The 18,878-nt window shown below is 38.8% G+C and overlaps 1 protein-coding gene across 1 annotated transcript; it reads left to right on the top strand.

Moving 5' to 3' along the window:
• Positions 1-3,503: 3,503 nt before the first annotated feature.
• LOC311114237 (mitochondrial import inner membrane translocase subunit Tim21-like) lies at positions 3,504-7,925 on the top strand (the record flags this gene model as incomplete). The annotated part of the gene is given in 8 exon segments (XM_084189500.1): positions 3,504-3,517; positions 6,452-6,521; positions 6,523-6,610; positions 6,834-6,896; positions 6,962-7,083; positions 7,379-7,452; positions 7,571-7,676; positions 7,833-7,925. Coding segments are annotated over 8 exon segments (630 nt in total).
• Between the last annotated feature and the right edge of the window lie 10,953 nt (positions 7,926-18,878).

Raw genomic sequence — 18,878 nt, 5'->3', positions numbered from 1 at the left:
CTTTTGATTAAGCACATGAATAGTACTTTACATACACCAATACTAAAATCACACTTTTAATTCTAAACAAGTTAGTCGCCTGTAACGTTTTCAGACATTTACTAAGGTTTCCTGAAGTCACACTTATACTGGATTCTCCGGTTTTCTTGACTTGTTGAATGAATCAAATACTGAACACGGCTTTTTCAGCATCCATGCCTACTGTTGTCTTCAGTTTTAAGTTACCTTCATGTTCAAAAGGCACTCGCACATCTGAGCGATCTGTTTTGCAGGTGCCATGGTAACAGCTGAATAACATGAGAAAGAAGAAGAAACCCACACACACTGCTCTTGATAATATAACTGCTCTTGATAATATTACTGCTTTTGATAGTATCACTGCTCTTGATAATATTACTGCTCTTGATAGTATCACTGCTCTTGATAGTATCACTGCTCTTGATAATATTACTGCTCTTGATAGTATCACTGCTCTTGATAGTATCACTGCTCTTGATAATATTACTGCTCTTGATAGCATCACTGCTCTTGATAATATTACTGCTCTTGATAATATTACTGCTCTTGATAGTATCACTGCTCTTGATAATATTACTGCTCTTGATAATATTACTGCTCTTGATAATATCACTGCTCTTGATAGTATCACTGCTCTTGATAGTATCACTGCTCTTGATAGTATCACTGCTCTTGATAATATTACTGCTCTTGATAGCATCACTGCTCTTGATAGTATCACTGCTCTTGATAGTATCACTGCTCTTGATAGTATCACTGCTCTTGATAGTATCACTGCTCTTGATAGTATTACTGCTCTTTATTAAGCTTCACGTATTGGCCTGTAGGCCTTCTTCAGAGCTTTTGTGAGTGTTGTTAATTTGCACCCTTATGTAGAAGCAATGTCTACATAAGGGTGCAAATTAAAAACACTCACGAAGGCCTATAGGCCGATATGTAAAGCTTAATGAAGAGCAGTGATACTATCAAGAGCAGTGATACCATCAAGAGCAGTGATACTATCAAGAGCAGTGATACCATCAAGAGCAGTGATACTATCAAGAGCAGTGATACTATCAAGAGCAGTGATACTAACGAGCAGTGATACTATCAAGAGCAGTGATACTAACAAGAGCAGCGATACAATCAAGAGCAGTGATACTATCAAGAGCAGTGATACTATCAAGAGCAGTGATACTATCAAGAGCAGTGTGTGGGTTTCTTCTTTTTATTTTTTCTCAAGTTACCTTAATGAGAAAGCATATTATTTAATGTCTTTAGTCGGGCAATACTTTATGTGAATGTTCCGTCATAATGCCTACACAAGGTTGTCATATAACTTTACGTAATGTTGTGTCTCTGACTCCCTTGCGATGGTATTATGCTGGAACATTCAAATAAGCTGTTACCTTAAATTGAAATTCAGTGTGAGAAATGTTTAGTCATGTGATGTGTTTGTGTGTGTTTGTGTGTGTGTGTTTGTGTGTGTGTTTGTGTGTGTGTGTGTGTGTGTTTGTGTTTGTGTGTGTGTGTGTGTGTGTTTGTGTGTGTGTGTGTGTGTGTGTGTGTGTGTGTGTGTGTTTGCTTTCGTTCTACATTATGTTGCATTGTTTCCATCGTATAGACTTCTTTAGAATAGTGCAATCCTGGATCACTACGAACGGGCTTCAAGGAAATATGAAAATACGGACCGGAGATTCACATCAGCATAATGGCAATGATGGTGATGATGATGGTGGTGGTGATGGTGGTGGTGATGGTGGTGGTGATGATGGTGGTGGTGGTGATGGTGATGGTAATGATGATGATGATGATGATGATGGTGATGATGGTGATGAAGGACTGATGGAAATAGAGAATATGTAACATGTAACAAACTGGAAGAAAGTAGCTACAGAGATGAAAACAACTGCCTAAATACAGACTGGCTTGAAAGTCTTGAAACTTGAATTGAAGTAGGCTCCTACTCTCATCCTACATTGTCAAGGCTCCTACTCTCATCCTACATTGTCAAGTCAGATTTTGTAATCTTATTGAATGTCCATTAAGAAGGTGCATTATTATCAAACTAAACATTTTTGGATGAATGCATTGTGAGAAACACTTTTGTTGCTCAAATGTATCATCAATAACGAGGACTATAGTGATCAGAACCCCTTCTGCAATAACCCCATCTGTAATAATAACATTTACTGGTAATATTTAGGTGATCACGCAGTAACTAACCCCAGTGTTATGTAGCCTTTTCTGAATAAGCAAAATCAAATTATTTTCTATGAGAATTGAAAATGCAATGGTATGTCTTGTGCATGCTTTTTATATCCATTGAAAAATTATCAATCTAACATCTTGATTGAAAGTTAAGTCATCCACTAACACAATACATGCATCTCAATTATAAATAAGTTCACTATAATATAAACAAAGGAAATCCATCCATAAAAGTATTATTGGTGGTATTAATTGATTGAATGCCAATTAAACTAAATTAAATGTCAAATAAATGCCAACGCAAAACTAACCTTTAACATTTCCTCTCACGAATATATATTATTTCAAAATGTAGTTGACAAAAAACTATTTAGTTTTGGTTCATTTGTCACACCCTCTTTTAGTAGCCTGTCATCTTAATACTCAGACTTTTCTACCGGCGTTAACTTTTCTACTAGGTAACATTTTACAAAATATAAATGCAAATAGTTGCAAACACACACACACACACACACACACAAACATGCACACACAAACTCACAAATGGACACCATTAAGACACACCATTTAGCCACACCAAGACTATACTGAATCAAAACATTTTGATCTCCACTCTATCGTACAATGTAATTCCAGTCCACTCTCACGTAAACATTATCAGTAAGTTGTTGACGGTGTTGACAATGACAAGATGTTATTGTCTGCACTACATCCTTGCAACTATGCCGACACCTTCAACATCCCAACAATACATCTATCTTTAGTTTAATTGGACATGCTTGCTCAGTTTTCTGCTTTGCTGTTGTGTATGTTAATGTGTTTGTTCTTTCAGTAATGGTACTTTGTGTGTTTTATGTGTTCAGTTTATGTTTCGTGTTCACTTCATTTAGACACAGCTAGTCGTGCTGTTATTGTATTACTGTAATTTAAAACTTAAGGGAATGTAAATCAAATGCTATGTAAACACACACACAGAGACTGCAAAAATAACAGTACATGTCTTCACCCTGTAGGCAACATACAGAAAATAGCCCTACTTTATATTGGAATGTGTTATTTATTGCTATAGGGCAGGGTTCTTCAATTCCGGTCCTGGAGGGCCGAAACACCTCTGTTTTTCATCCTCTCCTTCTAATCAGGGGCTAATTCAGACCTGGGACACCAGGTGAGTGCAATTAACTACCAGGTAGAAATAAAAAACAGAAGTGTTTCGGCCCTCCAGGACCGGAATTGAAGAACCCTGCTATAGGGTCTCATTTGATTTACACAGTCATCTGTTCTAATTAAACTTCAGGATGACGACAGAGAGGTAAAGTTACATCATATCAAACTGTAATACATTTAGTTATATAGTTTGTTTCAGATTAACATTCTTATTAGTTCTATTTTTTTTTTTTAAACGAATCCAATTGAAGCTGTCTCAAACAAGTGAGAGAGAATAGAGTTGCAGTAATTGTGGACTATGAGTAGGCTAATAATAGTGTTTTCGTGTCTCTACAGATACTTCAGAAAGATGCATCATTCTTCTGCATCTTGCCAAGTTTGAAAACTTATGGAATTAACATGAATCTCCCTCATGCATCTTGAGAGAACTGTTGCATTGAGTGACAAAACCAATTTAGAGTGTTGTGATAAGAAAAAAATGAAGAATTGTTTTGTGTATGCGTTGGCTTGTTTTGTTTGGATGACAGCAGTGATATGCCCTGTTGGTGTTCCTTAAATGACTGAGATTGTAAAGCCAGAGACACATGCTGATACTTTCGGATACTGGACTGAAACTTTAAATGAAAAATAAATACCTTAAATGTACATTGTCCATGGACTGAAAACCTGACCCTGTTCTTTGAAACGTTTTATTTGATTTGTATTTAACATCAAACGTGTGAGGACGCCATGTTGGTCCTGAAATCCCATCTGGAAACCCACTGTATCGCTGTTATGTTTCCTTCCCTCAATTAGGGCTCAAGTTCTTTCCCCGGACAGAGTTTCACACCCCACAGAATGTTGTGATGTCATAAGGGCATAAACTTTATAGTGTTCCAATCCACTGGACAGGAAGGGTCTCCATGTTGGTGCTTTCTGAGGACTGAAATGGGACATTGGGAGGTAATAGGTCATTTCTATGGCAGCCACAGGCCTCATCAGGAAGTAATCAAATTGATTTTCCCAGTTTTGAGAATTCCAAGTCAGATTTTGAACTAGGAACCTAAACATTGGGAACGGTTGTATTCGTGGCTTGTCTATGCACACTAGGCTACAGTAAGAAAAGTGTGCTCAATAACTGATCATGAATTAGGCTACTACATAATCCCTTGATTGACCCATAGCCTTAGGCCTTCTTTGCATTAACATCAATATTTTGTTTCCTGTCTTTCAGAATATGTCTGAGACCCATCTGTTTGCTGAGATCTCTACTTTGTTTGGTAACACATTAAAGAAATGCTGGACAGAATGTTTTCAATAAACTGATACTAAATCTCATAGAGTCTTGCTGAGTTTGTATTGGAAAGTTATATTCATTTGTTCCTGTCCATGAACAACATAGGCTCACACTTGTGACACCTTGTTGTAAGGTTGTAGGCTAAAAGGGGAACAGTGGAGGCTCCTCAGAGGAGGAAGGGGAGGACTAACCTCCTCAGTGAATTTTGTTTTATTGTAAAACATTTTAAAAGGTATCCTTTTTAGATAAAACTATACTAAATAATTGATTAAAACACACTGTTTTGCAATGAAGGTCTACAGTAGCCTCAACAGCACTCTGTAGGGTAGCACCATGGTGTAGCCGGAGGACAGCTAGCTTCCGTCCTCCTCTGGGTACAATGACTTAAATACAAAACCTAGGAGGCTCATGGTTCTCACCCACTTCCACAGACTTCCACAGTAATTATGGCGACTTCTGGAGGATGCCCTCCAACCTATCAGAGCTCTTGCAGCATAAACTGACATGTTGGCCACCCAATCAAAGGATCAGATAATGAATCTAGCACTGAAAGCATAAGCTACAGCTAGCTAGCATTGTAGTGCATAAAATATGGTGAGTAGTTTACTCAAAGATAGAGAAAGACAATAGTCAAAATTAAGTAGAAGCAAGAGCGATAGAGAGAGATTTAGATTTTTTTTTTCACTTTCAGTTTCACTTACTTAGCAAGCAAACGCAACTAGCTAGTTTAGCTTACTCAAACACCCTGCTCAAATAGAGGGATGCTTTGTTAGCTAGCTGGCTATGACTTTCCAACACAACACTAGAACTCTTCCAAGTCAAGGTAAGCTTTTGGTTTTACTAATTTATTGCCACCGGGGCCCGCTGGTGTAAGTGCTAAACTGCTTGCACTGTAACGTTACTGCATGATTGTAGCGGGTTTAGTAACGCGTTAGTTCTATTAGCTATGTTGACTATGATGTTACTTTAGCTGATATGGTGAGAACGATGTAAGCTGTGTGTAGCGGTTATGACATGGTTTGGGTTGGAAAGGTTTTTTCGCCTGGTCACATACAGCTGATGTGTTGTGCATTGAAGTCCACAAGCGAAGGGAAAAGGTGAGAGGAGGAGAGCGCATAGATGCAAGAAGGAATACAACATGGCTGCTATGAAAGTGAACTGTGTTTATGTGTGATCAGGGGTGTATTGATTCACATGATTCTGTTGAAAAACGTTTCTTAAACGAAAGCAAACGGAACAAAACGGGGATAAACATACTTGAATTTCTCCAATAGAAACTCTCGTTTGCAACTGTTCCACCAATGATTACACCCTAGATCAGCTAGAAGCAGGCAAGAGTGTGCAAGGCCGTTTTGAATGTGTCACTGTCTGTCCATGTGTCACTGTCTGTCACCTCAAATTTTTCTCTCGACCTGTGTGCACCTACTTGTAAACTTTCATTCATAGGCTAGATTGCAGCAACCTCATGATGGGCATAGGGAAAATTTGAGTATCATTAGTAGCCTAAACCTATCACTGTTACATTGAACTGGGTGAATGGAATATGAATGACAGTCATCCAATGTGCTGTAATAGAAATAAGGCCATGCTCATGAAAAGAAGAAAAAATCATCCTCCCTCATCTTAAACGGCACCAACCTCCGCTGGTGGCACCATACCCTAGTCTAGAATAAGTGACCATATTATCAAAGAGAATATACATGTTTTAAAATATACATGTTTCAAAAACTCTGTGATATTTCTGTGATGTCTATTTCATCCAACACAGCATTCTCTTTGATATAATTCACTGGGACCTGTCAGGGACATTATATTAGCAGATAGCTCACCTGTTGTGAGCGCTATATTTTGTACACAGAATCGAAGCATTTCCAATCGACACAAGGTTGAGAAGTAAAGAAGAAGAGAAGGAAGGTGGACAGGTGTCAGCACCTGGGCGAGGACCTTCTACTGCACCTAAAGGTAAGCTTGTCAAACACAGGAACGTATTGTCAATCAATCAGCCACTAACTGGACAGAATCAGTGGCTTTGTTTTTGGCTATGATCACACTTGTTGCAAAATAAGAATGGAAGAGACCAAACTATTGGAAGTGTTGACATTGGCATGCGTCATCTTTTGCTTCAGTTATCAGAGTTTAGAACTAGAAGGGTATACTAAATCAGAGTTTCTCGCCCTCTCAACAGTGAAGGAAGCTGGCAAAGACCTCACCTATCTCGTAGTTGTGCTTGTCGGTTTTGGAGTGACTGGTGAATCCACAACTTCCAGAATATGATATTGAAACATTAATTGATGTAATCTGATTGAAAGACAGTGCTGCTCCTACCTGTTGACACCTGTGTGTTTTGTTCTCAGGTGTTCCAGGAGCTCTTCTCCTCCTCCAGCCCCAGCAAGGTCTACAGCAAAGCCTTCAATAAAGCCAGGTTACACCCAGAGGTGAAATTATAACGAGCACAGAAACATAACATCAACAAAACAATCTAGTCTTGGTCTGCATTTCAGTTCAGTTAGTTTATGTATTGGCCTTTTGCAGGAATGTGTCTTGAATATAAGAGCACTGAGTTAAAGACAACATCAACCATCAACATCTCATTAGTCTTGTTGCCTCCTCTTCTGGTCTCCTTCCCTCGTCTCCTTTTCTGCATCTGCACTTATCTGAAAACAAAGGGTATGTTAAAGCAATATGGTGTAAAGCTGATTGCGCTCTTCTATCATCTTGGTAAAACCGCAGGTGATTGGAGTGTTTGGGGAGCCGAACAAGTGCTTTGGTGAGACGTCTCGTCGTGGTAGAAGACAACAAGTCAGGTGAGATAATTAGTTTTTTTTACCATAATGGTCTTTCTTCAGACACTAGGAATACAAAATTACTGCATTAAACAGACTGTGACTTTCGTCAGTGTGATTACTAGCATATTTTCTTCAGTCATGTAGAGTACATGAAGGATGGACTAAAGCACATGAGACTGAAGTTCTACATTGAAGGAGAAGAACCAGGCCATCAGGGAACGGTGCACACAGAATCCAAAGAGGTTAGACATACTATTTATGTAGTATTTTGTCTTTCTTTCATGTGTCATTTATCTGGTTGCTCTAAACTCAATTTTCATTTTTAAAGATTTGGCTAATCTGCATAGAGCCTGTTTAAGTTGTGATAAAAGTTTAACGCGCTTGTCCTCTTTTGACAGAACCCTGAAACTGGAAAATGTGAGTTTCGCTACATCTTCGTGGAAGTAGACACCTACCCAAGGAGAACCATCGTCATGGAGGACAACAGATAAGATGGTGGCTGACCCTTAATCATTCTGAATAGGTGCTGCAGCTGATGCAGACAGTAAATTATTTTGTTGCTGAGTAATATTTGTGACACAATGTCTTCTCAACAGATGCCAATACAGTTTTATAAAGTGTATCAGTGGTTTAAACACCAAAAAAAAGCAGATGGGAATCAAGTCCATATCTCCCGATGTCTTGTTTAGTATTAGTTTCAATGTTGGTAGCATTTTCACATATATGTATTTTTTGCGCATCTTTATTAAGGGTGCCGATAATTTAGGACCTGACTGTACATATAAAATTGGTTGAGAATATTCATGGCTGATTGATTAGGGGCATCTTTTCTAGAAGTGAACCATTAACGGGTACCTCTGTATTTTTCTATTGTTAATAATGTTATAATAGTCATTAGTGCTGTTGTTATTGTTTGCAAATTGTAGTGTCACTCGTTCCCACCTGCCATCGTGTTGTCAGAAGGACCACAATGGAAGTAAGCCTTTGGAGTGTAGTGTCACTCGTTCCCACCTGCCATCGTGTTGTCAGAAAGCCTTTGGAGTGTAGTGTCACTCGTTCCCACCTGCCATCGTGTTGTCAGAAAGCCTTTGGAGTTTGGCCTTTATTGTTTGCGTAGGCCTACTATACTACAGTTTTCAATGTACTGTTGTATCTGGCTGGAGCCTAGACTTTTTTTGATTATCAAATCAAAAGGCATTTTTGTATTTTTTAAACTCTGTTCACAAGAACGTGAGACAAATTCTTGTAAAGCCAATAAACTGAACTGAGCTAAAATTAGGTTTACTGTGAACCTGAAATCCCTCTAGTAGCAAATGTTTAGGTCAACAGCACCAAAGCGGACATTACCTCAAAATTAACTAGCTACAAAAAAATAAATAGGCTATTATGGCAGAAGTTATTAAAAGTTAATTAAATTAAATTATTTAAATTATTGAATAAGTTGTAAGATAATGTGGTGTGCTACCTTTGGTATATTGCAGAATAGAGTCTATCTGCGGTCCGCAGACTGGGCGGGTGACTCGACTACACACCACGCGAGAGTTGGGTTGGCTACACTAACAAGCTAGCTACTTCCCTCGCAATAACGTTAACAGAACTGCGGGAAAATAGTACTCGGCAGGCAGTGGCTAAGGTCGACATACATCCAAGATGGTTAATAATATTATAATATTTAGCATGAAGGCTGCTATGCTACCGGTCAAGTCGGCAGGCACCTCGATACAACACCTGTGTGCACGGGTGATATGAGGTTTTTATAGTGTTGTGGGAAACCAAGGTAGAGTCCGCATTCCTTATGTCAAAGGAGATAACTGAGGTTGATCTTGGAATAATTGTTGGACAGGATATATGGCTTGGGGGTAAAGGGTAATAGCATCAAAGAAGGTAGTGCCAATGGAGGGTTACCAGATGTGCTTGAAGAAACTGGTAACAGAGGGTACAGCTGAAGTTGGAAGTATACATACATCTTAGCTAAATACATTAAAACCCAGTTTTTCACAATTACTGACATTTAATCCTAGTAAAAATTCCCTGTCTTAGGTCAGTTAGGATCACCACTTTATTTTAAGAATGTGAAATGTCAGAATAATAGTAGAGAGAATGATTTATTTCAGCTTTTATTTCTTTCATCACATTCCCAGTGGGTCAGAAGTTTACATACACTCAATTAGTATTTGGTAGCATTGCCATTAAATGGTTTAACTTGGGTCAAACATTTCGGGTAGCCTTCCACAAGCTTCCCACAATAAATTGGGTGAATTTTGGCCCATTCCTCCTGACAGAGCTGGTGTAACTGAGTCAGGTTTGTAGGCCTCCTTGCTCGCACACGCCTTTTCAGTTCTGCCCACAACTTTTCTATAGCATTGAGGTCAGGGCTTTGTGATGGCCACTCCAATACCTTGACTTTGTTGTCCTTAAGCCATTTTGCCACAACTTTGGAAGTATGCTTGGGGTCATTGTCCATTTGGAAGACCCATTTGCAACCAAGCTTTAACTTCCTGACTGATGTCTTGAGATGTTGCTTCAATATATCCACATAATTTTCCTTCCTCATGATGCCATCTATTTTGTGAAGTGCACCAGTCCCTCCTGCAGCAAAGCACCCCCACAGCATGATGCTTCCACCCCCGTGCTTCATGGTGTTCTTCGGCTTGCAAACAACCCCCTTTTTCTTCCAAACATAACAATGGTCATTATGGCCAAACAGTTATATTTTTGTTTCATCAGACCAGAGGACATCTCTCAAAAAAGTACAATCTTTGTCCCCATGTAAGTTGCAAACCGTAGTCTGGCTTTTTTATGGTGGTTTTGGAGCAGTGGCTTGTTCCTTGCTGAGCAGCCTTTCAGGTTATGTCGATATAGGACTTGTTTTACTGTGGATATAGATACATTTGTACCTGTTTTCCCCAGCATCTTCACAAGGTCCTTTGCTGTTGTTCTGGGATTGATTTGCACTTTTCGCACCAAAGTACGTTCATCTCTAGGAGACAGATCGCGTCTCCTTCCTGAGCGGTATGACGGCTGTGTGGTCCCATGATGTTTATACTTGTGTACTATTGTTTGTACAGATGAACGTGGTACCTTCAGGCATTTGGAAATTGCTCCCAAGGGTGAACCAGACTTGTGGAGGTCTACAATTTTCTTTCTGAGGTCTTGGCTGATTTCTTTTGATTTTCCCATGATGTCAAGCAAAGAGGCAGTGTTTGAATGTAGGCCTTGAAATACATCCACAGGTACACCTCCAATTGACTCAAATTATGTCAATTAGCCTATCAGAAGCTTCTAAAGACATGACATCATTTTCTGGAATTTTCCAAGCTGTTTAAAGACACAGTCAACTTAGTGTATGTAAACTTCTGACCCACTGGAATTGTGATACAGTGAATTATAAGTGAAATAATCCGTCTGTAAACAATTGTTGGAAAAATTACTTGTGTCATGCACAAAGTAGATGTCCTAACCGACTTGCCAAAACTATAGTTTGTTAACAAGAAATTTGTGGAGTGGTTGAAAAACGAGTTTTAATGACTCCAACCTAAGTGTATGTAAACTTCCGACTTCAACTGTATATAAGGGAGAGTAACTATTTGTTCGAGTCAGTTCGAAACAGCAAGAGGCAAAGCTCTGTCCTTGTTGTATCGAACCCGGTACCGACTAATAAAACATTTGCATTAACTTTCTACATAGTGTCTAAGTATATCCTTACATTCTTAATTACTTGATTCCCGAGAAACCCATCATAACAACTGGTAAATTCACACCGGCTTGTTTTATGCTTCCTGAAGGCAGTAATGTTAGCTTTCAAACTAGGGATTTCGTGGCTAATTTAGGTAAAACAGTAATTCTGCTCATAGATTATGCATGTATGAACTACACATTGATACATCCAGCCCAAAGCGGGAGGATTAAACAATATTTACTAGTCGCCAAAGTTCCAATGTCTTTAATGTCTCTGTTTTTATGTATGAAGCCAAATACATTTTCACGTTGTATGGATAATTGGGCTTATTAATTGTATATTGATTGGGCATTCATGGAAAGGCAGATAAAGCTCAAAAGCAATCACCTTTGCATGTGAAAACACAGAATCCTACCCATTACTACACGTGGTACTACGTCACTTTGTTTTGAGCCTATTTCGCATCGGGCTTTGAACAGGGCAGCTGGCTCACGCCAGGGAGGCAGCCCGGTTCCAAAATGAACTTTCACCCGCTGCAAAACACGCCTACACGGGCGCCCGGGCAAGATTAATTGAATCCCCTCGCTTTTTCACCACCTTAAAAAAAATATATATATTTTATTACATTTAAAATTACAAAACAAAAACAAAACAAAAACATAGCACATCACTACAAGTAGATTTTCTCGAAAGAAACATAAAATAACATTAAAGTAAAACAAAATAAACAATAACAACACATCACTACACATGATTTGCCAGATGAGAACAGTTTCAAAAGTTAAAGTACCTCAAATAAAATAAATGGAATAAGGTCAGGGGTTAGAATTGTAAGAATATATTGTGTTTTTTGTTATTGACTAATTCTAGACATTTTTATTAAATATTGGATTTCAGGTAATACTATATTGCATTTGGGGACAGGTTCAAATACTTGTTTTTGTGTATGTAAAATGTACCAGAGAGAATTAAGAAATTAACGACTAATTCAGTAGTTTTGTTTTCATTTGAATAATAACATATTACATCTTTAATTGTAAATACATGGGTCTTATTTATTTTTTTGGGGGGGTGTAGATCAGCTTTAATATTGCAGATAGATTGTGGCTTCTATCAATGTAATTGACTGCATAATTTCCAATCCCCCATATTTTTTTCTAAATATATTTTTATTGATTATTTTCCCCTAACCCTACCATCCCTCCCCTAATTGGAGTAAACTAATGGACAACACTTAGGCTTCTACTTCCAGCTTATACATTCTATATACATTTTACGGACACAGTATATTTTACATTAGTTATCTTTCGTTTGGTTTTAGTCCCATCCTTCAGCTACCCTCAACCCTTCCCATCTACAGTGCATTCGGAAAGTATTCAGACCCCTTCACTTGTTCCAAATTTTGTTACGTTACAGCCTTGTTCTAAAATGGATTAAATCGGTTTTTTCCCTCAACAATCTACACACAATACCCCGTAATGACAAAGCAAAAACAGATTTTTAGAAATTTTGCAAATGTACAACATTATAAAACTGAAATATCACATTTACATAAGTATTCAGACCCTTTACTCAGTACTTTGTTGAAGCACCTTTGGCAGCGATTACAGCCTCGAGTCTTCTTGGGTATGACGCTACAAACTTGGCACACTTGCATTTGGGTAGTTTCTCACATTCTTCTCTGCAGATCCTCTCAAGCTCTCCAGAGATGTTCGATCGGGTTCAAGTCCGGGCTCTGGCTGGGCCACTCAAGGACATTCAGATTTGTCCCAAAGCGACTCCTGCGTTGTCTTGGCTGTGTTCTTAGGGTCGTTGTCCTGTTGGAAGGTGAACCTTCGCCCCAGTCTGAGGTCCTGAGCGCTCTGGAGCAGGTTTTCATCAAGGATCTCTCTGTACTTTACTCCGTTCATCTTTCCCTCAATCCTGACTAGTTTCCCAGTCCCTGCCGCTCAGAATCATCCCCAGAGCATGATTCTACCACCACCATGCTTCACCGAAGGGATGGTGCCAGGTTTCCTCCAGATGTGACGCTTGGCATTCAGGCCAAAGAGTTCAATCTTGATTTCATCAGACCAGAGAATCTTGTTTCTCATGGTCTGAGAGACCTTTAAGTGTCTTTTGGCAAACTCCAAGCGGGCTGTCATGTGCCTTTTACTGAGGAGTGGCTTCCATCTGGCCACTCTACCATAAAGGCCTGATTGGTAGAGTGCTGCAGAGATGGTTGTCCTTCTGGAAGGTTCACCCATCTCCACAGAGTAACTCTGGAGCGCTGTCAGAATGACCATCGGGTTCTTGGTCACCTCCCTGACCAATGCCCTTCTCCCCCGATTGCTCAGTTTGGCCGGGTGGTCAGCTCTAGGAAGAGTCTTGGTGGTTCCAAACTTCTTCCATTAAAGAATGATGGAGGCCACTGTGTTCTTGGGGACCTTCAATGCTGCAGAAATGTTTTGGTACCCTTCACCAGATCTGTGCCTCGACACAATCCTCTCTCGACGCTCTACGGACAATTCCTTCGACCTAGTGGCTTGGTTCTTGCTCTGACATGCACTGTCAACTGTGGGACCTTATATAGACAGGTGTGTGCCTTATCAAATCATGTCCAATCTATTGAATTTACCATAGGTGGACTCCAATCAAGTTGTAGAAACATCTCAAGGATAATGAATTGAAACAGGATGCACCTGAGCTCAATTTCGAGTCTCACAGCAAAGGGTCTGAATACTTATGTAATAAGGTATTTCTGATTTTAATATTTTATACATTTGCTAACATAAAAAAAAAAAAAAAACTGTTTTCACTTTGTGTGTAGATTGATGAGGGAAAATTTAATTTAATCCATTTTAGAATAAGCTGTAACATAACAAAATGTGGAAAAAGGGAAGAGGTCTGAATACTTTCCGAATGCACTGTAACTCTGAATATCATCCAGTTTTGATTTCTGTTTGCCATATATTTTTCAACTATGCTTTGATGTTTCACAAAAGTTCTGAAACTATATACATTTTACAGACACAGTATATTTTACATTAGTTATCTTTTTTTTGTATTTTCTTTTGTCCAACCCTTCAGCTCCCCTCAACCCCTAGATAACTAATACAACACAGCTAGATACACCTACTGCACTACAACCTCTAGATAACTAATATAATAACAATTGTAATTACTTAACTCGCTCCAATATCACTTCTCAGAGTCACACTCAGAAAGAATGTGTATAATAGTTTCCCCTTCCTTATCGCAAAAAAAAGGCATAAGTTATTGCAAGGGTATATTTTGTGCAAGATTTTAAAGTGAATTTACTTTATTTGATATACACAATTTATGAGGGAGCAACCAAGCTTTCTTCCATTCAATTTTATTAATATGTGCGTTCCAGAAGAATTTCCCTGTAGGAAAGATCTTGCTCGTGTAAAAACATGCCCTTTAGAATGTATTATTACAGTTCGTATCCAGCAGGGGGCAACCTTCTAACATAAATTGTGCATCTACTGTATGTTCTCCAAAACACAAATTAGATTTAATTAATTGAGTAAGTCCTGAAGGTATTGCTTTGCATATAGAATTCAATTATTTATAATGTATTGGGTAGCTATATGTTTCTAAGAACTTTCTATAAGAGAGTATATTCTCTTTATCAAATAAATCAAGCACAAATATAGTAGTTCTTTCAAACCACTTAGCGAAAAACAAAGACTTGTTTTTAACAACATTATCTTTGTTGTTCCACAGAAGTGTTTTGTGTGGGGAGAAGTTGTGGACATAACATGGTTTCCAGGCTAAAAAGCCTTGTTCGTGAAATTTGGACAGTTTGATGGGTAATTTTACTGCAGAATAGTTGCACTTCCACAAAAATGTAAGACGACTCAATTTCTTACAAATATGACAAGGAATAAAGTACTATATAGATAGTGTACATATTTTTTATCCAGTTTACTTTAAAGGTATTGTTGATATCAATGAAATCTAGTACTTCAAGCCCATCATCAGACTTCTTAAGTTTGTGTTCTTTATTTTTCCATATAAAGTCTAGGAAAGTTGTGTTGATATCCTTGCTGGTTTGATCAGCTACAAATAGGGATAGAGCAGGGTAGACAACACGTGACAGACCCTCTGATTTGGACAATAAACCCCTTTCTATAATAGAGAGGTCATGCTGGAGCCAGTTATTAAAAATGGATTTAGTTTTCTTTAATCACTGAGAGAAATTGAGATGTTGACGGACAATATGGTTTTTCGCCATGTGCACCCCTAAATATTTCACATTATCTTTCACTGGAATATTCTCAATAGATTGGTAATTTGATTTACGTAGGAACAATATTTAGCATTTATTTAAGTTAAGTTCCAGACCAGAAGCTGAAGAGAATGATTTGATAATGTTAAGTATAATAGAAACTTGATCCTTATCTTTTAGAAACAGAGTTGTATCATCTGCTAACTGAGATATTTTTATTTATTTTCCCAAATATTTAAATACCTTTTAATTCGGGGTTGTTTAAAATGCTAATAGATAGTAATTCTACAACTGAAATGAATAAGAAAGCTGAAATAGCGCAACCCTGCCGTAGACAACGGTGAATATTAAGTATTTTAGATGTGTTACGATTAATCATAATATAACTATTAATATCTTTAAAAAACATATTGATAACAAAGACAAAGCTAGTACCGAAACCAAAAGTGTACAACGAATGTATTAGGGACTTGTGTTCTATTGTATCAAATGCTTTACAAAAGTCGAGGAATAATTAAAGCAATAGCCTCGGAGTCAATTGAATCAGCGTAATCAATCAAGTCTAAAACGAATCTAATGTTACAGCTGATGTGGCGACCTTTCATGAAACCAGACTTGTTTCACATATGGACTTGGAACAATAATTGGAACATGACCATGGACATGGTTCACATTTAATCCCATTTCATAGAACAAAGTTAGACATGATCTTAGGGTCTTTACACAAGGTATGTTTTCTTATAGTTCCTTTTTTCAACAGCAAAAAAAAATTGCTTGTTTTTCTCACCCTCCTCAACCCATGTTAGATCTAATAAAGGCCCCTTTAGCTAAATCAATGTACATTTGATCTAGTTCTATTCGAGATGTATTCAAATCTGTTTCTTCCTCTGCTGAAAGAGTATCCTTTTCTAAAATAACATTCATTTCTTAAGCTCATCTTCTTTCAAACATTTTTGCTTCTTTAGTTCCTTACTGCGTGTAATGGAGATAGATCTTACTTTGAATTGAAATATTTCCCAGTTACTTCCATGCTTTGGTTCTAAATCATTTGAATTAAACAAGTCCCTGATTAAGCTCTTCATGCTCTTGGTAAAGACTGGATCATTTAGGAGTGAATTATTACGTTTCCAGTATCCTCGAATGCCACTGGATTTTTCAGAACATTCTAACTTCAGTAATATAATTTTATGATCAGTCAAAGTAGCATGTTTATAACTTACTGTTGTAAAATTGGGGGAGAAATTAGAAACAGATCAATTGTGGATCCGACCATCATTGACCCATTACACCAGGTGTATTCGTTTAAGTTTGTATTAAAGAAACGGCATGTATCGATCACTGTCAGTTTGTATTAAAACCTCTTCAGTGAGAGCCTCTTTGATGCGTAATTTATTCTCCACAAGAAACCTGGACTCCTTCGCTTCTGACTAGGTATCCCCCTTTCCCCTGTCCGTTTCTTTCCATACGACATCTCTGTAGATTCTCATTGTGAAACCGCATGATGGTTGTCGCGGAGATCCGTCATCCCTTCGCTTTCCCAGGTGGTGCACCACGTCGACGACGTCCAGGAGCTTGTCTTGAATCCTGGGTGCTACTGTGCTAGGATGTCAATGGTAACGCTCCATATGTTCACCAATGGTAACGCTCCATATGTTCACCAATGGTAACGCTCCATATGTTCACCAATGGTAACGCTCCATATGTTCACCACGTCCTCTTCTCTCACCCCATTCAGTTTCCAACTCCGGCTGTGGCACTGGACTTCGATGACGTTCTGTCGCAGCTGGAGATTCACCTGCTGCAGTTTCTGTACTTCAGCTTCCATTGTCAGTATTTTTTTTCGCTTTGAGTTGACACCTGGCTGAGGAGCTGCTGCACAGTGGCTCAGAGAGATTCCATTGACTTGGAGGTAGTGTCTGTTAGAGGTTGATACAGGAACAGGACTCCTGCGGGCCTTGTGGGTCCCGCGGGATTCTGGCAGGAATGGGAGTTAAGTTCTTGAGTCAAGTTCTGGACAGGTGAAGAGGGGTCCAGCTGCAACGTCATCTCTCAGATCAGTCATCTCTCAGTGCAGTGCATCTGTTACGGATACAGGTATCCTGTGTCTTTTTGTGTTTTTCCTCTCCTTCTGCCCTAATCACAGGTGTCCTGTATGTTCCTGATTGGTGGTCGTTGGGGTGTCTGCTGATTGCTGAGGTGGACCAATCAGTGGACATTCCTCTGCATTGCACCACCTGTTTCTGGTTTTTCAATCACACATCCCATTGTTTAAAAGCCGGTCAGTTGTGTTTGTTGTTAGAGACTATTTTATGTATGGGAGTATGGATACTGTGGTGTCCTGCGTTTTGTGTACTCACGCATTTGCTTGTTACTCTGTTTGGTAACTTTGTTAGAGACTATTTTCTGTATGTGAGTATGGATACTGTGGTGTTTTGTGTACTCACTCATTTGCTGGTTACTCTGTTTGGTAACTTTGTTGTGTGTTTCTGGGAAAAGGGGAATTTAAGCAAGTTGCCCTTGGGCATACATTACCCGTAGGAAGAAAACTGTCTAAAAACACTAGTTAGACGTGAGGGACCACCCACTGTATTTTTGTATGATTAGCAGTAGCTTAGTGGTTCTTGAGGCATACAAGATTAGTTTAGGTTTTTTTTACACTATTGTTTCATTTCTTGGGTCCTGCTCAGCCCTTTTTCCCAAACCTTTACCGTGTGTTCAAAAATAAACATGTTATGTTTGATGGTAGTTTATGGTTGTCGTGTAGTTTTTGTTCTCACTGTTCCATGTCACGATTCTAATTTGCATGAATTATGTTACGGGTCTCTTGTCCATCCACCCTAGACGTTTAAAGCCACGGGGTTCGTAACAGCATCTCTCAGGAAAAGTGGGGGTGTCAAACGGAGTGGGGGTTTTGAAAGGAACCATATAAGAAGTTGGGGTTTTGAAAGGAACCATATAATTATAGTAGTTGTGGAATTCTAGCACTTCTAGTGTTAAAAGACTCGTTTCGAAATCCCCAGTTCTCCATATATGGTTCCTTTCGACACCCCCACTTTCCCTGAGAGGATAGGAATGAATTTTCACTCCCGCGTCAACCTCTAGTCTCTGTGGTCTTTTCAAAGATGGACAGTTTCTCAAAGATGGCCTTGAGAATGTCAGGTTTGGTAGAAAATGTTTCGACTACACTGTATTTGGTAGGAGGGTTCTTACTCGGCGTAGGTGGCAGTGGTGTAAATAAGGAGTATTTTGCCATTAGTTCTGGAAAGTCTTCACATGGGCTGCATGCTTCTGTGTCCCTGCTAGCATCTGAGGTGATTAGCATCTGTTCAGCCATGCCAGAAGGTGTTTTCCAATCACCTTCTGTTACTTCATATAAGAAAGGGTCAGTTTACCCCCCCCAAAAAGTCATATAATCCACGAGTATTGATCATAATCTTCCTGGTTTATCGGGATTTAAATTCAAATACAGCCACTCAAAGAGAAGGCATCTTTCATTACCGGTACTGTATTGTCCACACTGTTACAAGCGGC

Source organism: Coregonus lavaretus (assembly GCF_964263955.1).
Source record: "Coregonus lavaretus genome assembly, contig: HAP1_SCAFFOLD_1659, whole genome shotgun sequence".
Taxonomy (NCBI): domain Eukaryota; kingdom Metazoa; phylum Chordata; class Actinopteri; order Salmoniformes; family Salmonidae; genus Coregonus; species Coregonus lavaretus.
This window is presented reverse-complemented; position numbering and strand designations above follow the sequence as displayed.